Below are 25,673 nucleotides of genomic sequence, written 5' to 3'. Positions count from 1 at the left end.
CATGTCTAACACTCTAGGAGAGGAAGCTTAAAAGACAGCATTTCAGTCAAATGTTATTAAACTCACAGACTTTCTTCCAGCAAAAGTTCATGCTCAAGGGAAAGATAGTGTTGGAAATGGCTGGAGGAAGTCACACAACCTCCAAAGAATCTAAAGACCGTAATGAATCCAATCTTAGTGCTTAGCCCTCACTAGGCCCAAAAATAATCTCAATAATTTTTACATGTAGCTGTCTTCTCAGCTTTCAGTAATAGCATTTCATGTTTAATAATTTCCTTGCTTTCAACACTGCAAACTACTGAAGCTGACTTTTAAATTCTGGAAAAGATACTGATTGGAAGATAGTCAGCACTCCTAGATAAGAGTTAAAATTAACGCTTAACTTTCAAGATAACTGGGAAGCTCCAAAATCATTTCTGAGAAAGCATTAGTAATACACAAGTATTGGTTGAATTACAGAACCACCATTAACATATCCATGTGGCTTCAGTCAGTCTCCATAAAATTCCAATCTATGCTATCAACCCAGCCATCTTTTTAACACAAGCAACAGAATTCAAGGAATGACAGCTTTTCCAATTAAGAAGGTGCTCTGCTGATGCAATGTAATGCCCCCTTTTCATTCCTCAGAATATTTCAGCCTCAAAGGGATACTTGGAACAATTAAGAGACAGCATTGGGAAGCATTCTCTGCATGTTTTAAATATCATTACAGCCTTTGCATAGCTTACCTAATGCCTCAGTAACAATCATTTACCAATGTTTAGCTCCATAAAAAGCAATAGAGTGATATGTTAAAAACTCATAGGGAATTGTTAATGTGTGAATTAAAAACTCCCTCTTTCCTTAGGTTCTTCCATTTCTACTTTGTTGCCAGAAGAACTTCTAAAGGGGGAAGGACTCAACCACCGAGCTATATCCTTCTTTAATATTCTAGCTCATTCCTTTCTTTAGACACTCGGCGATCCATTAAATTGTGAAGAAGATAATCCAATACCTTGCACATTTTCTTCATAAAGAAGACTCTTTGTCTGTTACCATGATCAGTTCAGGGTGAAAAAAATCTTTTTTTCTCTCCTAGAAGCATGTTTTTATACTTCTATAAGTGTTCATGTATCAGGGAAGACAACTGCATGATTGCTTTAGTTTCCTATCATTAATCAGCAAGTCTGGAGAAGATCTACTTTCAGTACTGCTACCCACCCCAGGTCATCAGGATTGGAGCAGCATATAAATTCTGAAAAATAAGTGTATAACTGTACATGACAGTTCGTACCTGAAAGTTTAATATAGGGAAATGATATATTTGACATGAGGAAACACAAACAGAAGCTAAAAACACTATTCTTAATAGAGACAGATAAAAGGATCTTCAGCACCTGATTCATGAGCCTTGTATCTCACAGTAATATTCTACTAATAAAGAATAACTGGAGATTTCAAATGGCCCTTTTACACCACTCTAAATTGCCAGGTGCAATTCAAGGTGCCAGTTGTCCCCTTTAAGGCTTACATGACTCTAGACCAGGGTGGCGCAATGGCTCAGCATTTAAAATGTTGTGGCCGTCAGCTGGAAAGTCGACAACCCAAGTTCAAGACCCAAGTGTCACACGAGGGGGTGAGTTCAGGGGTGGGTTGCTGCTGGCATTATTGCCAGTTTGCTTCATGCGCACTTTGCATGCATTGCTTGCGCATGCACAGTTGCCTGTAAATTGTACTGCGCATATGTAGAACATTACAAAATGACAAAAAAACATGCCAGCAACGGCATGGGTGACCAGGGAACCGGTTCAGGGGCATGGTCAGACTGCTGTTCCTACTAGTTTGACAACCCAGTCCCAATTGTCACTACCAGTTCGCCCGAACTGGTGCGAACTGGTAGCAACCCACCACTGGGAAAGCTCCCATTACTTGCCCCAGTTCCTGCCAACCTGGCAATTCAAAAGCATGCAAATGCCAGTAGATAAATAGGTACCACTTTTCATGCTAGCCATATGATGATAGAAGCCTCTGGATAACACATTCCTTCAGCTAAGAATCAGAGATGAGCACTACCCTTCCCCAAAGTTGGTCATACTGGGCAAGGAAAACCTTTACACTTTTTCAAACTCTAGACCAGCTTTCTGAAGGGCCACCTTCTTCTGTAACCCTCCAGATTCTGTTATTATGAGAATGCCATTGATAAAACGGGCATTTTCAAATACCACTCCCACATTTTGGAACTCCCCACAGAAATCTCAAATTTACACACCCACACCCTTCTCAGTTTCAGGAGAGCAGTTAAGATTGCATGATCCCATCAATTAAAGCCAATCTTGAGATTTTCAACTCTGCAAAAATTAACAACATATGCTAAAAAATTAGGCTGAAGACTGAATAAATATTAAGTGACAAAACAGAATCTTTAAAATCAATTTAATGGAACCAAGTGCTAATATCTATGCATTTTTCTTGTCAATAGCACTCTACCGTAACTACTAAGCAGAACATGTGGCATGTGTTCAGTAATCACCATCACTGACATTTGAAGTCCGATGGAGAATCATTTTGGAAGTATGCATGGTGATAATATGCTTAGGAAAACTGTATCATTGGGCAAATGGAAGCTATTCCATTATTTCTCAATTAGAGCCTTTGAAAATAATTCCCTAGCATTTGATAACAACATTAGCAGTGTCTCGTGGCCATTGGAGAAATAGAAAAAGGGGTTTTAGTTCAAATTAATTCATTAAAACTCTTTGGTAGTTAGAAAAACAGAAAAAAGATGTATTTATTATGTTTTGTTAAAGAAACTAATATTAAATCATCATTGAAAATGATTTTCATTACTTACAAACATTCCTTTTGAATTCATCTATAAATACCTATATTTTCATAACAAATTAGGATTTATATGCTCCTTTCTTATAAATGTTCTGAGGTAATGAACAGTAGAGTAAATGCAGTTATGAACCACATTCAAAAATAGTAGCAAGCAAAAGAAAGCAAACATAAAATACTTTCCAAAGGAAAAATCTTTAGAAATGCAAATAAAATAGAAATGCGTTTAAATAATGCATTGGTGTATTGTCACCAGTGTCATATACTATACATTGGAATAATAAATCAAACTCAAATCAACCAAGGTATGAACATAGCTACTTGTCAGGTTGTATGTTATAAGAGTTGTCTCTAACTATCACAAGGCAACACTTTATAAAATCAAAATCATGTTTGTGTCTAGGTTTCATTTAGTATGTTGACAAAAGAGCAATGGATCAATTCACTCAATTCTAAGTGTGCAAATTTTCAAATAAATACCACTGAATTTAATGAAGTTTATTACCCAGGAGAATCATGTAAGATTATAATCATACGCATGGTAGTAAAATAAGCCAGATAAAAGCACTTTTGTGTAGAGATGGTGAACATTTCTCTAAAGGTTGTGATTGTGGGTGCACCTCGGTTCGCCCACATAACACCTATCCTCCGCGAGCTGCGCTGGCTACCTGTTGATCTCCGGGTGCGCTTCAAGGTGCTACTTGTCACTCATAAAGCCCTCCATGGTAGTGGATCTGCGTACTTGAGACCGCCTCCTGCCAATTACCTCCCTGGGACCAATTAGATCGCATAGATTAGGCCTCCTCCGAGTACCATCTGCCAGTCAGTGTCGACTGGCAACCACACGGAGGAGAGCCTTTTCAGTAGCAGCTCCGACCCTTTGGAACGATCTCCCCGTGGAGATTCGTACCCTCACCACCGTCCAGACCTTCCGCACAGCCCTCAAGACCTGGCTAGCCCGTCAGGCCTGGGGATAAAGATAATCTGTCCCCACCCGAATGATGAATGAATGTTGTTTACTATTTTATTTTTATGTACTATTTTGTGTCTATTGTCTGTACCCTCCCTTCCCCATTTTATGTAAGCCACCCTGAGTCCCCTCAGGGAAAAGGGCGGCCTATAAATATTAATAAAATACTAAAAAAAATATATACTAAAGGAAACTTTTTCTTAAATAATGGTTGCTCACACCAATTTGTCTGGCCCTATCCTTAAAAAAAAATCAGTGCAAAAGCCCATTTAACTTTTCTTTCCCCAAATCCATTTTTCGTCTTGTAAAGTTATTTTTTCATTGGAAACAATAGAAAATTAACTGCTGCAGCACCTAGCTGGACTTTGGCTAATCTTGGAAGCTAAGCAAAATTAAGTCTATTTGGTAGTGGGATTCAGAGGCATCCTGGAATTCCAGATGTTAGCTACCGGTAGTTGGAGAAGTAAAAAAAGGAGAAAGTCAGGGAGGCAATGGAAAACCAATTCTAGAATTCTGATGTCAAAAATACTGTTTAGATGAATTGCAAGGTTAAGTTTTATTAGCTTTTTAGTAAAGCTGGGTGGAACAATCTGCAGGAGTGCATGGCAAAAAAAGGTAACACTAAAGGCTTTCCCTGCCCAATCTATCCAATCTAAGGGGTGGTGCTCATCTCCATTTCTTACCTGGCTAATAATATATTACAAGAGAAATGGAGAAGCCTCAACAGGCCAGATGGGTATATAGATGGGTAGACTGACCATTTCCTACCCATATTCTATAAATTGTGTGACAAACTATGATAAACATTATTTTTTCAAACATATATTATACATTAGTAGTTAAAAATATGATTATTTTGTAGGGAAAGGAAATAAAACACATCATTACATCTAGACATATACAAGATTTAAATTATCATTAGTATTGGTGATTTATTTGTTTCAATACAATCAGACTTCCAGAAAATAGAATTCGCACCACCCCCTACTAATTTCAACTAATAAATCCCCTTTTTTTCCCATTGTAGAACCATAAAGCCTTTGCATGCCATTATTCCTACTAATAAAATTATTCTTCAAAACTTCCATACAACAGAAGGAAATGCTTACTGGTTCAGCATCTCAATCTGTCTGATTATGTCCTTCCTCTTTTCAGGTATAAAAATGTTCTTCTACACCAGACCAGTCCAGATCCATCTCTTTGGCTGTCCCTGTTCAGCCCCTGTGAGGTCAATTGGCAATTAGATATCAAATGCAATTAACAGTACACTATGCACACAATAAGATTTCATTGCTTTTGTTCTGAGGATGGCTGCTATTTTTCCCCCCAAAGTATGCATGTGTACATAGCTATTCTACCTTCACAAACCTATTGCTTCAGCCCTTCAAAGAGTTCCAGTTTCTCATTTGGCCGCTTGAAAAAATTAACTGCCTATCCTGTTCTACAGTTTTAAAAAAATGAACTTTATTTAATTAGTATAGTAATTCTATCCTATTTTAAACTTGGTAAGACACCAAACAATTTACAAGAACTGTAATAACACCATTACAATAAGGAAAAGCCTAGTTAACAAGCCAAAGGCCTGAAAAACATGTGCCATAACAAGGAAGAAACTAATGAAAGGATACTATATCAAAAGTCTTTATCTCTGTAGGCAGTAAAATAGTGTAAAGACTGCTCTGAAGTGGTTTTTTAAAGAGCGAATAAGAAATCTGTGGCCTATCAAGTATTGCACAATAAGAATTCCAACCTTGACCCCTGGCCATGTTGCTGGGGGCTCACAGGAATTGGAGTCCATTAACATCCAAAGGGGACACATGTTCTCACTAAATCATTGTAGATATATAATATATTTGTATTTCCAATGGCAACTTCCTCTCTATCAAGGAGCAAGACTCTCAGAAAGAGAATACATATATAGGCATGAATTAAGGGATTAAAAAGTAACATTTCAGACTATAGAACTTATCATTAGATGGAAGCCAAATCCAACTACAAGAAAATAAACCTGATGCATTTCTCTTTTGCCCATTATTTGGATTTTTAATCAGATATTTAATCAAAATATTGTCAAAAAGAAATTCAAGTAAGACATTCAAAAGGAAAAACAAAACAAAGAATCATTTATAGTCATCTTTGTGTGAAAATGCAAGATGTTATCATTAAAAAGGATAAAAACACTGCATGTAAACAGAAAGACTAATGTTTCAATAACGTTTCAGAAGAATAGCATAAGTGTTGTCAATTTTTACAGAACAACACATAAACTAGGACCTGAGAATCAGCACCATTAAATTCAATGGGACTTGCGTCCGAGTGAGGCTATTCACAAGATACATCAACCATAAAGCAGCCAAGCACATGTCAACCAAATTTATTGTGCAATCTCAGCCAGCTAAGTGTATTGTGCAAACTCAGAAAACTGGGTTAAGTTCACCATAAGCATGTACATCCTTATATGCTGATTAATCATAATGCTACAGAACTATAACATATAACATATGCCTTAATGTGAGAAGTAAATGACAAATGGTAAATGTCAGGAAATAACTCTTACAATGAGATCTCATTTTCTTCATTGTCACTTAATAGTAGGAAAAGTTCTTTCAAAGAGAATGGAAACTGGATGGTTACTCTGAAGAACAGTAGGAGTGTATTTTTAATTCACAACTGTTTACAAAAGAAACTGAATCTCAGAGATGTCGCTCAACTGAAGACATATGACATTAAAAGAGTCACGTCTAGTCTAAATATCAAGTTTAACAGTACTGAAATAACATGGGTGGAGGATTGATTGCACGAGGTTTAAACAGGGTTTTTGGGGGTGGAGTGGGTTATTAACAAGCAGAATATTGCTGTAATTTGATAAAAATCCTTACTAAATTAATTGAGATTTTACCTAAGCTTGCCCATATAGATTGTTGGAAATTCCTATCAAACTCTAGCATTCATAAACAAATTTTGTCAATGCTCTTCTGTAATATAGAAAGGAATCTAAACTTTTTAAATTGTTTTTGGTCTCCATCTAGAAAAGCAATTTCCTCAAATAATAATGGATATTTCCAGCACTGCAGGAACTCATCCAGAGAGTTCTCTAAGCTTCTCTAGAGCAATACAGAAAAAAGCCACATAAATTCTATTATCAGAAGGCCAACATTGGACAGAATGAGGGTGAGCAAAACATTAAAATGACTGTAGATCAAAGAATCAATTTCAAGATTGATTCTTTTTCCTTAGGTCCAATTAGGCACAAATAAGTTTATGCTTGAGACACTTATGGAGAGTCAGAATCATGTATTCCACAGTTTCTAATCTATTTCAAAGTTTCAAGAATTCTAATGTCAAGGTGATCATTTTACCTATTTCTCAACCCTCAAGGAAGACCAGGCATCCCCAGATAATGGAAAGATGTCTGAACTGGCTAAAATCTAAAATCTATCTGCTAATTTGGTATTCATATCCAATATCAGTTTTCATTTCTACAATATTTTTCAACAGAGGTTTCAGGTTGACTAATATTGAAAACAAGTGGTATAGAAAGAACCCTGCAACAGAAACAAATCTACTACGATCAGGTTCCTTATGTTATAACACTGCCAGTAACTAAGTGACAGATTCTAGTAACAAAGATAAATATCTTACATTTTCACAGAATGTATCTACTTATTCAGGAAATATTATCCTCGAAAGCAGCCCCCCCCCCCCCCCAGGACCATGGAAAACGATACTTTTTCTACCCCTTCTGTATTGGAAATATTATGCAACTCTTCATCACAATCAACATTTAAAGCATTATATACACACACACACACACACCTTCGGCGACCAACTTTCAATCCAGCGCCTATTAAAACACCTTAGGCGCCGCCAATCATTCCGATATTTTCCTCCATCTGGAAAGAAACAAGATATGAAGTTTGCACTCGATTCCGTGTGACTTTTCCTGCGTTCATCTCATTTCCCTTCCCCAAAAAAGTCCTGCGAGGAATTTTTTTTTAAAAAAACCAAAGGAGCGTGGAGATCGGCACCCATTCACAATGCAGAAATTCAGATATTTCTCCCGACCCCCCACCCCCCTTAAAAAAAACAAACCCTTTTTGAGTCGTTGGCAGGAACAAAGTAACCCAACAGAGTAGGAAAAATCCACCACCACCACCACGATGAGCAACAACGACACCCAACACACACACAGAGCTTGTCCCGCTCCATCCATAATTCTCTTCGTGGCAATACGTTTATTTGTTTTGTTTTATTTTTCCTGGCGATACCCTCTCTCCTCCCCCTCCCCCGACCGGACTTTTGCTGCAAGCAGCAAACGAAGCGCAGCTGCAGCCCCGCAAAAACAACAACAACAACAAAAAAAAAACGGTTCCAGCTCCATTTTAGAAGCGGGGCTCAAAGGCAGGTAAGGCAGAATGGCGAGACGCCCTGAAGTCTTTTGGCACTTGCGGTTCACGCGAAGACGGGGCTTCCCTCCCTCGGCCTCTACTCCGGGCAACTTGCTTACTTCTTCCCAAGCAAACATGCCCCGTTTGGAGTGTCCCCGGGGGAGGAGGAGGAGGAGGAAGAGGAGGCAAAGCCAGAGCCTTTGTTCTTCTCGTTCGCCGACGCGGTTGCCGCAGCCTCCCCTCCGCTGTGGGGGGCCACGCTGCCCTTCCCCACCAACGGACTGGGGATGATGGGCGTTGCAGTCCCCGCCGCCCTGTGAGGAGGAGGAGGCTGAAGCTCTCCAGCACTGAAAGGCGATCGCGCTGCCCCGAGGAACCCAAGCGGGGGCTCGAGGCGGAAGGGGCGTTACCTCAGTCGGGACCCCGCCGGGGGGCTCCGCCGTCGCCGCGGCCGGCCTGTGAGGGGCCTCACCGGCCCCTTCCCCTCTTCTTCCGCCGCTGCTTTTCTCCTCGCTCCGCCTACCCCGAGAGGGAGAGGGGGGAGGGGCGGCGCGCGGCTCCCTCACGGCGCGCGCGCGCGCCAACGGCCTCCAGGCGCGAGGGAAGGACGTTCCGAGCGACGGCGACCGCTGCCGCCTGCGTCGTCGTCGTGTTGTTATTGCTGCTGCCGCAGACGCGTCCAGTCAGGCCCCGCCGCGCATGCGCCACATCCGGGTTTTTTCCCTCCCTCCTCCGCTGCCCCCCCTCCCTCTCCTTGGCTCCCGTACTCTCGCTCTCCTTCCCATTGGGCTCCGGCAACCCGATCTCCCCAGTGGGGGGGGGCGCTGCGCATGCTCACACCCTTCCCGTGACGCGCGCTGGGAAGATTTCCCTGGAGAACGACGCGGGAGGGCGCGGCCGCGAACTTTGAGAAAATTTGGTGAGGGAGAGATGAGAGAGAGACGGCACGGGTGTGTTTTCTTAGTTTCGAAGTTGCCGCCCGCACTCAAAGAGAACGGGAAGGGTTTAGGGACAGACTTGGCTTTCTTTCTTGCGGTGGTGTTTTTAATAGAGTTGGAAGGGACCCAACTAGGTCATCTAGTCCAACCCCCCCACTCCACCCAAGCAGGAGACCCTACACCATTTCTGATAGATGGCAGTCCAGTCTCTTCTTGAAAGCTTCTAATGATGAAGCTCCCACAACGTCTGAAGGCTGTTCCATTGCTTGATTGTTCTCACTGTCAGAAAGTTCCTCCTTATTTCCAGGTTGAATCTCTCCTTGATCAGTTTCCATCCATTATTCCTCGTCTGGCCTTCAGGTGCTTTGGGAAATAGCTTGACCCCCCTCTTCTCTGTGGCAGCCCCTCAAATATTGGAAGATGCTCTCCTATCTCCTCTGGTCCTTCTCTTCACTAGAATTGCCATGCCCAGTTCCTGCAACCTTTCATCGTTATGTTTTAGTCTCCATTCCCCTAATCATCCTAGTTGCTCTTTAACTCACCCACCCACACATGCACTCTTTGTAGACACACTGTACACACGGAATGCATGTCGTATTTATCCATCCCCTCCAGCAAGTAAAGATGTGCTCGAAGCAGCTGGGAAAACTTGTTTTGACTTGCAACAACAGCCCCTCCACCAGGCTGAACAGAATTGGAACATCTGGGACAAAATCTGGAGGGGTGGATTGGGAAAAAACATGGTGCCTGGTTTTCCCCACTCATCTCCCAGCACCTGCCTGTGCCCCACCTCCATTTCAGGCAGTGTGTTTTTGCTCCATTCCCACCATTTTGCTGCCTACCAAATCAAAAAGGTGTTTCTTGGGGTCTTCACATTTTGCATCAACTTTCCACAAAGTGGAAATGAGGAGAAATTTTCTGACAGTGAAAACAATCGACTAATGGAACAGAAGTTCCTTCTGGATGTTGTGGGAGCTTCATCACTGGAGGCTTTCAAGAGGAGACTGAACTGCCATCTGTCAGAAATGGTGTAGAGGCTGCTGCTTGGGCATGGAGGGTGGTGGATTAGATCAGTGTTTCTCAACCTTGGCAACTTAAAGATGCCTGGACTTCAACTCCTAGAATTCCCCAGCCAGCGAATGCTGGCTGGGGAATTCTGGGAGTTAAAGTCCAGACATCTTCAAGTTGCCAAGGTTGAGAAACACTGGATTAGATGACCTATAAGGTTCCTTTTCTAACTCTGTTAAAATCTGTTAAACTGAGTTAAGCATTCTCACGGTCAAAATGTATGGCAGCTCTCTTCCAATCCCCAAAGGAGAACCAGGTCACGTTTGAGTTGCCTATGGTTTCTGAATGAATGGTCAGCTCCTGAAAAGCAGATCTTTGATGGAACGTTACACTATAAAGTGCTTTCTTTCTATCCATAAGCACAAGTTGAGGATGGGGGATTCTGGGAGTTGAAGTCCAGATAGCTTTTAAAAAGTTGCTAAAGATGAAAAAAACACTACTCTGTTGGTAAATCTTTGGGGTCTCAAGCAAAAAGCATCCTCTCATCCTTCAAGCTTTTTCAAACTGGAAGATATCCAGAAATAAGCAGAAAATATCTGTTCATGTACAGTACAGGTAGTCCTCAACTTACGACCACAATTGAGCCCAAGATTTATGTTGCTAAGTGAGAAATTCTTTAAGTGATTTTTGACCCATTTTATGACTCTTCTTGCCCCATTTGTTAAGTGAATCACTGCAATTGTTAAATTAGTAATACTGCTGTTGAGTGTAACTGGCTTCCCCAGTGACTTTGCTTGTCAGAAAGTCTCCAAAAGGGATCACATAACCCCAGGACACTGCAACTGTCGTAACTACGAATCAGTTCCAAAGCATCTGAGTGTAAATCACATGACTATGATGCTGCTGCAATGATCATAAGTGTGAAAAATGGTCATAAGTCACTTTTTTCAGTGCCCTTGTAATTTCGAATGGTCACTAAGTGAATTGTTGTAAGTCGAGGACTATGTAGTTTTACTACAAGTACACTCAGATTTCTCATCTGCTACATTGCAGTTTTGCTGTTTACTTTTGTTTGCCCTCACGTAAGCAGAAGAAAATTAAAAGCGAAACACGAAAAGGACAAAACCAATGTAATATGTATCTATGATTTATTAAATACACGTGCCACTTATTTTTCTTACTTATTTTTTTCTTATTTTTCTCATTTCTTTTCTCATCGTTGTCTGGATGCCTCCTGTAAGAAGACTGCAAATTTTTCAAGGGATGCAAAATCCCTCCAGGTTTTTTCTCTTGCCAGACCAATTAAAAGGCAAATAAAAAATGCCTGTGACAATTTTTTTTTAAATTTCAGAATTCTAAGAGGACAATTGAAAAAGTGGTCCCGCAACATCTGTATCAAAATGGATGACTGTTTAGTCCTTACTGTTAAGGAGAAAAGACAGAAGTTCCATGATTATTACAAGAAATTTTACTTGGCTCCCAGCATAGAGCAACAGGAAGACTTGGATAAACTCAGTTCCTGCTACTTAAAAATGGGAGACAGGACACACAGGTAGTCTTCAACTTATGACAATTGAATGCAAAATTTCCATTGCTAAGCAAAATAGTTGCTAAGTGAGTTTTGCTCCATTTTACCACGTTCCTTGCCGTAATTAAATGAATCACTGCAGTTGTTTAGTAAATAAAACGATTGTTAAGTGGCTTTCCCATTGATTTTGTCAATCAGAAGGTCGCCAAAGGTCATCGCATGACTCCAAGACATGCAACCGTCATAAACATGAGCCAGTTGCCAAGTCTCTGAATTTTGATCATGCAACTGTGGGGATGCTGAAATGATTATAGGTGTGAAAAATGGTCATGTCACTTGTCACAGTGCAATTGTTAACTTTGAATGGTCATTAAAATGAGTGATTTTAAGTCCAGGGGTTATCTGTAGTTGGAATCTTCTTCCATCCAAATCACACTCTATTTATATGGGAAATATTTGACCTTTGTACCTCTTGTGTTTGCAGAGTATAAAATCAGATCAAGTGAAGGTGGGTGGATGGATGGAAGAATAAAAAAGGCAAGAACAGGTTATTCTAAAAGAGGATAAACTACATTTCACAATGTGTCTCCAGATTCCTCAAAGCTCTTTTGCTGTGCCAGTAAATGAACTGCAGTGCCCCAGGGAGTGAAAACACCCACCCTTAATGACTAATACTGCCCTTCTTGCCACACACGTACACACACACACACAAAGCACACCAAAACTGCTTACCAAAGCATTTCAAAACCACAACTGGTTTTCGGTAGTGTTTATTTCTGAAATTAGTTAAGTCGCCACATCTGGATTGCATCAACTCTAACCCCAAGTTATCTGATCTCTGTACAAATCCAGTCTCCTTCATGTTGGCTCCACCTATATTCTCTCTCTCAAGTCCTCATTTTATCATCCGGGTTTTGGGAAACTTACCCAAGTTTCAACTGAGTTTGCATTCATCAATCTCCCACTCAATCTCTCAATCCACAGCCCTAAGATCAGCTAAGAAGAATAGAGTTTGATGTTTATTTATTAAAAGATAGCAGATATTGAAAGTAGCAAGCAAGAAGCAAGAATTTACATTATTTCTATATTCATCCAATTATATCAAAAGGTGCAATAACTTGCCAGAAACCCTGGAAACAAGACTGCAAATAATTAACACAGACCAGCGTTTCTTAACCTCAGGAATTTTAAGTTGTATGGATTTTCAACATGGCTCACAACAGCCAGCAACTGCCTCATCCTGGCACTCATCAGCAGCAGAGGAAGAATGTGAAAGTCACCTGGGACCAGTAGGGGGCAGCAGATATAGGGGGGGGCATGGTGGAGTGGCGAGCAGCCGAAAGGGTGGCAATGGCCAGGTACAGGGAGTTGAAGCACATGCTGCAGTTGTAAATGTGGGCAGGCTGCCAATGAACATGGGGGTGCTAGGACCAGCCAGTATTACAATGCATTCCGCATCATTGCTCAGATAGTCCTTGACTTACGCCCACAATTGAGCCCAAAATTTCCACTGCTAATGGAACAGTTAATGACCGTTCAAAATTACAATGGCACTGAAAAATGTGACATGACCATTTTTCAGTTACGACCCCTGCAGCAGCTCCATAATCAAGTACCATATTTTTCAGACTATAAGACGCACTGGTGTATAAGATGTACCAAGATTTCAAAGAGGTAAGTAAGAAAAAAAAAGTTTTTGCCTTTCCTCAGCCCCCCGAAGCCTGCAGAGGGCTGCTGGGGGCTGAGGGAAGGCAAAAAAGCCTGTTTTTGCAAAAATGGCCCGTTTTTCGCAAAAACTAGGGGTGGCGGCGGGGCTCAGGAGGCCAAAAATGGCTGTATTCGATGTATAAGACGCATCAACATTTCCATGCTCTTTTTAGGTGGGGGGGAGGTGCGGCTTATACTCTGAAAAATACGGTAATTAAAATTCAGTTGGTTGGCAGTTGTTTCATATTTATGACCGTTGCTGTGTCCCAAGGGTTCACGTGATCCCTTTTGCGACCTTCTGACAAGCAAAAGTCAAGGGGGAAGCCAGATTCGCTTAACAACCAGGTTAGTAACTTATCAAATGCAGTCAGGGCCAGATTTTCCTATAGGCTAACTAGGCTTCAGCCTAGGGCCTCAAGATCAAGAGGGGCCTACATTCAAATTGTTAGGAAAATTAAAATTACACTATTCTAAAAACAGTGAACACTAAAACACTGAACCGAAAATAAGGAGAAATTCTATGCATATGACTAATAAACAAACATAAAAATGTATTGGTTAAGATCGTTCCAGCGCCGCGGCAGTTGGGGAGCCCGCCCACGTTCCCGGCACCGGCGGTCGGGCAAGAGGCGCGGCCGCTCCCAGTAGCCGCCCCATCGACGCGGAGCCCACCAGCGGCCAGGCAGGTGAGGGCGATGGGGCCGAGCCGGGCAGCTGAGCGCAGCAGGGGAGGCGGCTGGCCTCGCTGCCTTTGCCGCAGAGCAGAGCCGCCCTCCGTCGGGAGGCCAGCTATATATATTGATATATATTGATATATATCACAGTATTGATGTATTTTATTGTCTCTCATGTAATTTACAAACTTAAAAATGGGAGGTGAAAGGGCCTCATAAATGGAATAGCCTAGGGCCTCTTTTCATCTAAATCCAGCCCTGAATGCAGTGATTCGCTTAACAACTGGGGCAGGAAAGATCGTACAATGGGGCAAAACTCACTTAACACATGTTTCACTTAACAACGGAAAATTGTAATTTCTCTATTGTGGTCATAAATCGAGGACTACCAGTATTCCTAAGCGTTTTTTAAAAAACTGCAGCCTTCTTTCGTGACGCCCTCGATTCCACGTAGCTGAAACACACAAGAGAGTTTGCCTCACAAGGAAGGCTTTCCCCTTGCAGCGAGAGGCCTAGCACGCAAAGCACATTTAATCCGTGTCAACATTACAAATGCATCGGGAATATTGGACTCAATAAAGAACAGATGTTCAGAGGCCCAACCTAATTCAAACCTGACTTCCTCCGGTCCCTTCCAAGAGGATCACCTGGAAGACAAGTCACAGTGGGAAAGTTTTTTGCACACCCGCCAATTAATTTCCGTCTTGTTGCCCAGCCCTCCTACTTTGCTTTTTTAACTGGGACACTAATTGTCATGAAATCCTCAGCCAGCACCACTTCTTCTCCGTTCATAACCATCTCGGCTTGCTTTTTCAGCTCTGTAACGTCTGCGTCTCCTTCCCCTCTCTGATTTGCGGGCTTATATCTTTGGCTAAAATGAGACAGGACCAATTTCCTGGCTTTGCACAGCTTAGCAAACTCGGCGGCCATTTTCGGCGTGCTGTGGCCACGTTCTCTGGCTTTCTCCATCTGGCTGTCATCCAGGGTGGCTTCGTGAATCAGGATATCGGCTTCAGAGCAAAGCGACGTCACCCCGTCCCCAACCACACCCGAACAATCCCCCAAGACACAAATTTTTCTTCCGGGAGAAGGACTTTCTAAGACATCCATCGGAGAAACGGTTGTCCCGTTTTCCAAAGTAATCGGAACGCCTTCTTTCAATTTCCCATATAAGGGACCAGGTGGAATTCCTAGGCATTCAAGAACAGGAAGAAAATTAACTTTTGTGCAGTTTATTTTTCACTTTAAAAAAAAAGGCCTCAAGCACAATAACTCCATGCCCCTAAATTGCATCAACCATCCCCTTTTAAAGTGATCAAGTTTCTAGACCAGTGTTTCTCAACCTTGGCAACTTGAAGATGTCCGGACTTCAACTCCCAGAATTCCCCAGCCAGCGAATGCTGGCTGGGGAATTCTGGGAGTTGAAGTCCGGACATCTTCAAGTTGTGAAGGTTGAGAAGCACTGTTCTAGACCTTATGAATGGTTGTGTTTGAAACGGTGCACCCGAAATCTAAACCATTTTTCTCTCTAATTTCTTATTCTATTTATTATTACATTTATATGCCGCCCATCTCAGAATTGCATCGACTTTCACTTGCCACCTCACCCACAACCTTTTCTCTTCCTCTTAGTATCCCTTTTAGTAATTTTTTGCGGCGGGGAGAAGCGAAAATAATTTCAAGTACAAATTGTACATTTCATCTGCTCGGAAAGCTATTAGTCACCAAACTATGTGTCATAGTCACGCGGGTGATATCACCAGAAGTGCTGCAGAATTTCGGTCTAGTTGAGCTGGTGATACAGAAACAGAACTGAAAATCTTTCAATTTTACCCAGAGTAGAATAATACGGGTAGTCCACATTTAGTGACTGCCTCATTTAGCAACTATTTGCAGTCACCACAGCGATGAAAAAGTAACTGTGACCAACTCTCACGAATACAACTTTTGCAGGTCCCTAAAGCAAAGGAAAACTGGAATCAGATTATAAGCACCGTCATGGTTTCACTTAGCAATGGTTTCACTTAACAACCAAGTTGCCAGTCCCAATTGTGGTCACTAAATGAGGATTCCCTGTACTGACCTATTACGTGGGGTGGTTTTAATTACAGATACAGTATGTGTACTGATAATATACTCCATGTATCTGAATCAGTGGTGGGTTTCAAAAATTTTTAGAACCTCTTCTGTAGGTGTGGCCTGCTTTGTGGGAGTGGCTTGCCAGCCATGTGACCGGGTGGGAGTGGCTTGCTGGCCATGTGACTGGGTGGGAGTAGCTTGCTGGCCATGTAAGTGGGTGGGAGTGGCTTGCTGGCCATGTGACTGGGTGGGTGTGGCCTAATGTGGTGAAACTCACTTAACAACGCTCTTGCTTAGCAACCAAAAATTTGGCTCAGGAACTCTGGCATTGAAGTGTGCAAGTCTTAAAGCTGTCAAGTTACAGGACTCTTGCACCCCTAACCCTTTAGAAAAAAAAAAAACCAGGGGTGTTCAAACTTGACAGCTTTAAGACTTGTGGACTTCAACTCCCAGAATTCCTTCTCCAGTCATGTTGGCTCAGAAACTCTGGCATTTGAAGCACGCAAGTCTTAAAACTGTCAAGTTACAAGACCCTTGCACCCCTAACCCTTTAGAAAAAAAAAACCAGGGGTGTTCAAACGTGACAGCTTTAAGACTTGTGGATTTCAACTCCCAGAATTCCTCCTCTTGCTCTTCATCTTGATGATGTGCGGACGGGCGGGGGGAGGGAGCTGGAACTGGTTCTAAGCGGCACTGTAGATTTGTGGAACCTCTTCTATAGAAGAAGTTAGAACTGGCAGGAACCCACCCCTGTATCTGAATATACAATGAACAGAAGCATTTATACATTGGTTAGTCCCGTGATGACAAACCTATTGCCCAGTTCAGCTCCACCGCGCATGCGTGTGTGCCTCCTGCCCGCCAGCTGATTTTCAGGTATCTGCCATGCATGCAGGAGATGTGTGCACATGCGTGGGGGGGTCACGTGTGCATGGACGGGGGATGGGGGAGCGTGCGGGTGTGGCACAAACATGCACTGACATGTGTGCATGCGCAGCAGAGACCCGAAGTCCAGCTGGCTGGTGGGAGGCGGAGCTTCCCAACACCGGCAGCGCAGCAAGAGGTGAGATCTTTTTCTTTCATGAGCTCTGTTTCATCGTTTGCAGGGAAACAGAAGCTCACGAAAGAAATGTCATGGAGATCTGAGCTGGGGCGATGGCAAACTATGTGCCATAGGTTCGCCATTGCGGACCTATTCTGTTTGTATGCATGCACGTGCATATGTATGTGTATGTGTATATATATAACTATATATAACTATATATAACTATAACTATATATAACTAACTATAACTATATAACTATATATAACTATATATATATATATATATATATAACTATATATATATATATATATATATAACTATATATATATAACTATATATATATATAACTATATATATATATATATATATATATATATATATATATATATATATATATATATATATATATATATATATATATATATATATATATATATAAAACTATATATATATATAAAGTGATAAGGAGAAGAACTCTGTGACCTAATGGCTAAGAAGTCTGCCTAGTGTGTAATATAGCCAAGGTTCAAATCCCAGTAAGGGTATGGCTAGCTGATGAGAGCTAAATAGCTTGAAATAGATCTATACTAGTCTCCCTTTATTTATTTATTTATCAGCACAAATACAACATATATATATTTAAAGTCACAACCCCTGGTATGCCCAAATATTATGTATCAGCACAAATACAACATATATATATATATGTGTGTGTGTGTGTGTGTGTGTGTGTGTGTGTGTGTGTGTGTGTTTATTTGTGCTGATAAATAAATAAAGGGAGACTAGTATAGATCTATTTCAAGCTATTTAGCTCTTATCAGCTAGCCATACCCTTGCTGGGAATCGAACCTGCGCTCTATTGCCTCTATATATATATATATATATACATACACACACATACATACATACATACACACATACACACACACACTATATACACACACACTATACACACACACACACACACACATAGGACATAGCTATACTAGTCTCTATACTAGCTATACTAGAATTAGCTATACTAATTTGTCGGTAAATTTAAATTTAACACAGTCATACGTTACTTTTGTCAGTGCCTCTGTAGCTTGGAACGGTCATTAAGTGAAGATCTGTAAGTCAGGATTGCCTGGTTAGTATTAGTACTCAGCAGAGCTGGATGCACTCCTACCTAATTCCTTCAATTTCTGTGCGTTGAGTTTGCCAGTCCTCGGCTTCTCTTCCACCAGAAACCCAAAGGAAGGTATACGGTGAAACAATCGGAAAGCCTTCATCACGACCGGCCCACCGTCCACCAAGAAGTACGAGTCGTCTGCCGGATTCAGACAAATGATGTCTCCTGGAGGCTCTGGACAGCTGCCTTCATCTCGCTTCTCGGCAAACACGTCACTCCATTCTTCTTCGGGGCACTGGTTGGGTGTGGGAACCAGTTCATGGACCACGTAAGGGAAAGTCAGCTGGGAACGGGAAAGCGCCATGGTCCTCTGGAGAAAATCCTTTAGCCCAAGGGGTCCATAAATATCCACCGGCAGCTTGTTGGCGTCTGGACTACACTGCAGGCTGATTGTACACAACAGTCCAGGAAGGCCAAAGAAGTGGTCCCCGTGCAGGTGAGTTATGAAAATCTTGGTAATCTTTCCTAACAACGTAAGATTGATAGCATCAAAAATTAAAAACAAACGGTAGATAAAAGCAGCAGAACAAGGACTTAGGAGGAAGTCCTATAGCTTAGGTTAGGTTTATTCAACTTGTATGCCGCCCTGTTCCCGAGAGACTCAGGGCGGCGAACTACCATGGGGGAAGGGGTACAAATAACAACAATTACAGACAAACAAATTAAAATATAACAACAGTCGCAACATTCGAGTGGGGCCGGAAGATTCTTCAGCCCCAGGCCTGCCAGAACAACCAGGTCTTAGTGGCTTTGCGGAAAGCCGGAAGGGTAGTGAGGGTCCTGATCTCAACAGGGAGATTGTTCCAGAGGGCCAGAGCAGCCACAGAGAAGGCCCTCCCCCGAGGAGTTGCCAGCCGACACTGGCTGGCAGATGGAATTCGGAGGAGGCCTAGTCTGTGGGATCTAATAGGTCGTAGGGAGGTAATCGGCAGGAGGCGGTCTCTCAAGTACCCAGGTCCAATACCATGTAGGGCTTTAAAAGTAACGACTAGCACCTTGAAGCGTGTCCGGAGCGTAATTGGCAGCCAGTGCAGCTCGCGGAGGATAGGTGTAACGTGGGTGTACCGAGGTGCACCCACTGATCTCACTCAGCTGCCTACTTTATTTAGAATAGAAATAATAGAAATAATAGAAATAATAGAAATAATAGAAATAATAGAAATAATAGAAATAATAGAAATAATAGAAATAATAGAAATAATAGAAATAATAGAAATAATAGAAATAATAGAAATAGAAATAGCATAGCATAGAATTCTTTATTGGCTAAGTGTGATTGGACACACAAGGAATTTGTCTTTGGTGCAGATGCTCTCAGTGTACATAAAAGAAAAGATACATTTGTCATGGATCATAAGGTACAACACTTAATGATAGTCATAAGGTACAAATAAGCAATCAAATCATAATAGGAAACAATCAATATGAATCATAAAGATACAAGCAACAAAGTTACAGTGGTACAGTCATAAGTGGGAGGAGATGGGTGATAGGAATGATGAGAAGATTAATAGTAATAGTAATGCAGACCTAGCAAATAGTTTGACAGTGTTGAGGGAATTATTTGTTTAGCAGAGGGATGCTGTTTGGGGAAAAACTGTCCTTGTGTCTAGTTGTCTTGGTGTGCAGTTCCCTATACCGTCGTTTTGAGGGTAGGAGTTGAAACAGTTTATGTCCAGGGTGTGAGGGGGTCTGTAAATATTTTCACGGCCCTCTTTTTGACTCATGCAGTGTACAGGTCCTCAATGGAAGGCAGGTTGGCAGTAATTGGTTTTTTTCTGCAGTTCTAATTATCCTCTGAAGTCTTTGTCTATCTTGTTGGATTGCAGAACCTAACCAGACAGTTATAGAGATGCAGATGGCAGTCTCAATTTTAGCATAATACTTTAGCACAGTCCCTAACTCCTGGGCTGCGGCCTGGTACTGGGACACGGCCCATTGGCAACTGGGCCACACAAGTGGTGAGCAAGCATGTTCACAAAGCTGCATTTGCGCAAGCGGCACGCACATACACAAAACTATCTCCTCTCCCCCTGTCACCACCACTGCCGCCACAGCTCCGCAAAGCCAGAAAAGTTGGGGACCGCTGCCTTAGCACAGGGTAGGTTACCTGGTGAGCAGAGGTGAAATGTTACCAGTTCGGACCGGTTTGCCCAAACCGGTAGTAAAAAAATGCTACCGGTTCGGGCGAACCTGTATTTTTGACGATCAGCTGTGATGCACTATTTATATTAGTTAGAATTGTCGGATTTCCTGCTTTCTAGCTAATCTAAATCACGTGGCCCACAGGATCCCCCCCCTCGCTGTTCTATTTACCTTTGCAGGCGCACTCGGTAGAAGGCTCCGCCCACCTGCCCAGATGTCGTCACGTCCATTTTTGATGTTCTGCGCATACACAGAAGGTCCTGCGTATGTACAGAGGTGGCTCGTACGTGCTCAGATTTGCGAACCGGTAGCGAAGGTAAATAGATTTCACCCCTGCTGGTGAGACTAGGCCTAGGCTGCCATAGCTAAAGATGATGCCGGATGGATAGTCAGGAATCTTGTCTAAAAGATCCCTTCAGGAGATACCATATTTTTGGAGTATAAGATGCACTGGAGTATAAGGCGCACAATGATTTTGAAGAGGTAAGTTTAAAAAAAAGGGGTTTGCACTCTGCAGGCCTCCCAAACCCTCTGCACGCCTCATTTTTGGCAAAAAAAATGGGGGGGGGGGCATGCAGAGCTTTGGGAGGCTTACAGAGTGCTCCTGGGGGCTAGGAGGGGGCAAAAACGAGCGAAAACGGCCCGGGTTTTGCTCAATTTTGCCCCCCACCAGCCTCCAGGAGCATTCTGGAAGCTTCTTAAAGGCTATGCACGGCCATTTTTGCAAAGGGGGCAGGGTTTCAGTAGCCCAAAAATGCTGTATCCAGTGTATAAGACACACCCAGATTTTCACTCTCTTTTTGGGGGGGAAAAGGTGCGTATTATACTCTGAAAAATATGTTAGGTAAGAAGGAACTGAGTGATTTAAGAAAACAAAAGAAAAATGTCACTTAAAGCAGACAAAAGAAGTTGGGCCTGAGTACATGGAAAATCCTGCAAATCAACAAGGCAAAAGTAGCTGTCAGTCTTATGAATCAACAAAGTAAGGACATTGTGGGACAAAAGAGATTCCGAAGCCCTGATTATAAGTCAAGGGCTAACTTTCCATCCTAGTGTTTCCCAGGATTTGCCTAAGGAAAAAAAATCACTTTCTAATTCTGCAAATGACCAGAATCGCAACTTCTCCTGGGATCTGGAAAGTTATTTGTAACCTCTACAACTCACCTGCTTTCAGATTACTTTTCATAAATTGCGTCTGCGTTCCCTCGCCACAATCAAACAGCCAGCATTCTCCTTCAAAACGGATTACCGTAGCCGAGGCCCCCCTCGTTGGAGATGGATACGCAGCCCCCGTGCCCAGAAAGGTTACATCCATGGAAATTTTTTCTCAAAGGCACAAGGACAACTAAAAGAAAAGAAAAATACCTGGAATAAAACTACTAGATGTCAAAACTTTTAAATAAAAATACTAGATATTAAAAGGAAAGAAAGCAAGATTTAATTGTACTTCCAAAATGGCAATCCCAGTCCAAAAATTTAATTTTATATATGAATTTAAGAATTAAGAGTTTTCCACTTTATTCTTCTATCCTTTTTTTTTTAAGCCTGGGTTTTCTCACTGCAGCCTCCACCAGATTCCTGGGGGTTCATCTCTAATTTGCAGCTAAAGATTATGAATTATGGAACTTAAACCCTGAACTGGAAAACATAGGATTGGAAAAAATATGTCCTTTAGATAGTAAGTGTGGATCACATTTTTATTTTATTATTCTACTTGATTTTGTGTAAGTCATTCCAGGAACATTTTCAGCTAGGAATAAAATAAGGTAAAGGTAAAGGTTCCCCTTGCATATATGTACTAGTCATTCCCGACTCTAGGTCCTCATTTCCGTTTGAAAGCCGAAGAGCCGGCGCTGTCCAAAGACGTCTCTGTAGTCATATGGCTGGCATGACTAAATACCAAAAGGCGCACGAAACGCTGTTACCTTCCCACCAAAGTGGTTCCTATTTTTCTACTTGCATTTTACCTGCTTTCGAACTGCTAGGTTGGCAGAAGCTGGGGCAAGTAACGGGAGCTCACTCCGCTATGCGGCGCTAGAGATTCAAACCGCTGAACTGCCGACTTTTCTGATCAACAAGCTCAGCGTCTTAGCCAGTGAGCCACCACGTCCCTTGTGAATTACAGAAATTAAACCCTGAACTGAAAAACAAAAGATTGGAAAAAACCTGTCATTTAGATAAGTAAGTGTGGATTACATTTTTATTTTATTATTCTACTTGATCTTGTGTAAGTCATTCCAGGAACATTTTCAGCAAGGAATAAAATACTTGCATCCAATCACCAACACGTTGCACTCAGCCAAATAATATTCTTAACAAATGTACTTTGCCGTTTCAGCTGTGAGCCATCCCTTAATAAAGTTTCAACATCAACCATGATACAAATATTCCTCACCTTAAAACTGTGTTTGGCAACTGTTCAAAGTTACAAGGCACTGAAAAAAAAGTGACTTTTGACCACTTTTCACACTTACATGACCATTACAACATCCCCATTGTCACAAGATCAACATTCAGACACTGGGCAACTGATTCACCTGTGGTCGTAAGTCGAGGACAGCTTGCATTCCAGCTTTTACGCCTCTTCTTTTTTTGTCTCCTACAATACTGGTAAAACTTATAAAATGCTAATTCATTGCAACCTGACTCAGACTCTCTATGTATGCCCAACTTCCCTACATACCAAAGAAGCAAAGGTTTTCGTGGCTTAGTAGTAGTAGTATTTTTTTCCTCCTTCTAATGAATTAAAACAATAAGTAAATAAGTAAATAAATAAATAAATAAATAAATAAATAAATAAATAAATAAATAACCAGTCGCTGCAATCAGTGCATTTTTCCTTTTTTCGCCCTCTTCTTCTAATAAATTAAAACAATAAATAAATAAATAAATAAATAAATAAATAAATAAATAAATAAATAAATAAATAACCAATCGCTGCAATCAGTGCATTTTTCCTTTTTTCGCCCTCTTCTTCTAATGAATTAAAACAATAAATAAATAAAACAATAAATAAATAACCAATCGCTGCAATCAGTGCATTTTTCCTTTTTTCGCCCTCTTCTTCTAATGAATTAAAACAATAAATAAATAAAACAATAAATAAATAACCAATCGCTGCAATCAGTGCATTTTTCCTTTTTTCGCCCTCTTCTTCTAATAAATTAAAACAATAAATAAATAAATAAATAAATAAATAAATAAATAAATAAATAAATAAATAACCAATCGTTGCAATCAGTGCATTTTTCCTTTTTTCGCCCTCTTCTTCTAATGAATTAAAACAATAAATAAATAAATAAATAAATAAATAAATAAATAACCAATCGCTGCAATCAGTGCATTTTTCCTTTTTTCGCCCTCTTCTTCTAATGAATTAAAACAATAAATAAATAAATAAATAAATAAATAAATAAATAAATAAATAAATAAATAAATAAATAAATAAATAACCAATCGCTGCAATCAGTGCATTTTTCCTTTTTTCGCCCTCTTCTTCTAATGAATTAAAACAATAAATAAATAAATAAATAAATAAATAAATAAATAAATAAATAAATAAATAAATAAATAACCAATCGTTGCAATCAGTGCATTTTTCCTTTTTTCGCCCTCTTCTTCTAATGAATTAAAACAATAAATAAATAAATAAATAAATAAATAAATAAATAAATAAATAAATAAATAACCAATCGCTGCAATCAGTGCATTTTTCCTTTTTTCGCCCTCTTCTTCTAATGAATTAAAACAATAAATAAATAAAACAATAAATAAATAACCAATCGCTGCAATCAGTGCATTTTTCCTTTTTTCGCCCTCTTCTTCTAATAAATTAAAACAATAAATAAATAGATAAATAAATAAATAAATAAATAACCAATCGCTGCAATCAGTGCATTTTTCCTTTTTTCGCCCTCTTCTTCTAATGAATTAAAACAATAAATAAATAAATAAATAAATAAATAAATAAATAAATAACCACGCGCTGCAATCAATGCATTTTTCCTTTTCTCACCCTCTTCTTCTAATGAATTAAAACTATGAATGAATGAATGTATACATACATACATACATACATACTCACTCGCTGCAATCAATACTGCTGTCTACCCACTGGTGCTCTCCACACACAGCAACATCTAAACTAGGAGTCTCCAAGCTTGGCAACTTTAAGTTTGGCGGACTTCAACTCCCAGAATTGGGAATTCTGGGAGTTGGGGAATTGTCTGGGGAATTCTGGGAGTTGAAGTCCGCCAGGCTTAAAGTTGCCAAGCTTGGAGAGCCCTGGCCTAAACCGTATGTAGAAACGCAGCAAAAGGGAAAATAATCCACCGGCCAGGAAAACCGGCTCCACCACCGATCAAGTCCAGCGGTTAATTTTTTTAAAAGAGGGGAGGAGACGGGAGACGGAACGGGGACATAGCAATTCAGATTCCGGGGTTGAGGCGTTTGCTAGATGGGAGGAAGGAAAGAAAGAGAGAAAGCTGAGCTTAGTTGCACGTTGTGCAGCTAGGAAGAGAAGAAACGATGGAACGTGATTATTATTTTTCTCCCTTGTCCTGGCAGGATCCTGTCACTTTAATTAATACCCAGCAACGCAACCAGACACAAATGCAACATATAACTAACCAGCCCTCTTGGGGAAGGATAGGGGGGAGTCGGAAAAAGAAGAGGCGGGGGGGGAATATACGGGGAGGGGGGGAGATTGCCCCCTCTTATTCCTTTTAAGAAAGGGACGGAAAAGGTGCTGGGCTCCTTTAGTCCTCGAGAGCTTTCTCCCCCCCCCCACTTCCACTCTCCAAAGTGGGTGGGAGTAGGGAAGCTTGGGGGGGGGAGGGCTGTAGGAAGGGAAGGGGTCGATAGGAGGAACAAGCAATCAATCTCGCAAAATCCCCCCCCCCTGGGGGAGCGCGTGGGAAAGCTCGCCGAACGTTGGCGACGGCTCCGTTCTTACCCCCTCCCTCTCCGTTCTGAAATGCTATAGGATGTCCTGCTTAGGTTAAGGGGCCGGACTAGAAGACCTCCGAGGTCCCTTCCAGTTCTATTCTGGTTGAATTCCCGGGCCGCCGACCCCTATTTTTTTGCAGCCAAGCCCCGGTGAGCGCGCAGATCCACGTGTGAAGAGGTGCAACACCAGCGGAAGTAGAAACTCACCCAGGCTCAACAGCTGTATCACCAACTGAACTCAACACAAATTCG

General features: G+C 41.3%; 2 protein-coding genes across 3 annotated transcripts in view; both read right to left on the bottom strand.

Moving 5' to 3' along the window:
* SMAD4 (SMAD family member 4) overlaps nucleotides 1-8,834 on the bottom strand; it is a 38,909-nt gene extending 30,075 nt beyond the window's left edge. The window contains exon 1 of one of the 2 annotated variants that reach the window (XM_087715330.1): nucleotides 8,589-8,834. The gene's annotated coding sequence lies outside the window, so the exon portion shown is untranslated. Of the gene's footprint in view, nucleotides 1-8,297; nucleotides 8,436-8,588 lie in introns of those variants that run through there. The other variant, XM_087715331.1, reaches the window with a different exon arrangement.
* Nucleotides 8,835-14,022: 5,188 nt separating this feature from the next.
* Nucleotides 14,023-21,789, bottom strand: ELAC1 (elaC ribonuclease Z 1). The gene is made up of 3 exons (XM_087715333.1): nucleotides 21,639-21,789; nucleotides 18,327-18,794; nucleotides 14,023-15,223 (listed from the first exon to the last, which is right to left on the bottom strand). The coding sequence occupies exons 1-3, from the start codon at nucleotides 21,787-21,789 to the stop codon at nucleotides 14,754-14,756; spliced, it is 1,089 nt and encodes a 362-aa protein (XP_087571459.1). The 3' UTR covers nucleotides 14,023-14,753.
* Nucleotides 21,790-25,673: the final 3,884 nt, after the last annotated feature.

This window comes from Thamnophis sirtalis, unplaced genomic scaffold (genome assembly GCF_051295495.1).
Source record: "Thamnophis sirtalis isolate CommonGarterSnake01/CBP01778 unplaced genomic scaffold, rThaSir2_p1.2 scaffold_5, whole genome shotgun sequence".
NCBI lineage: Eukaryota > Metazoa > Chordata > Lepidosauria > Squamata > Natricidae > Thamnophis > Thamnophis sirtalis.
The sequence above is the reverse complement of the archived record's forward strand: the minus strand, read 5'-3'. Positions and strand labels throughout refer to the sequence as shown.

Excerpts from the sequence above, each read along its gene's own strand:
- ELAC1 (XM_087715333.1), bottom strand. The coding sequence starts at position 21,789 with ATGGATGTAACCTTTCTGGGCACGGGGGCTGCGTATCCATCTCCAACG. Across the intron at positions 18,795-21,638 it reads GAAAAGTAATCTGAAAGCAG|GAAAGATTACCAAGATTTTC; the intron begins GTGAGTTGTAGA and ends TTACGTTGTTAG. Across the intron at positions 15,224-18,326 it reads ACAGAAATTGAAGGAATTAG|GAATTCCACCTGGTCCCTTA; the intron begins GTAGGAGTGCAT and ends TTGAATGCCTAG.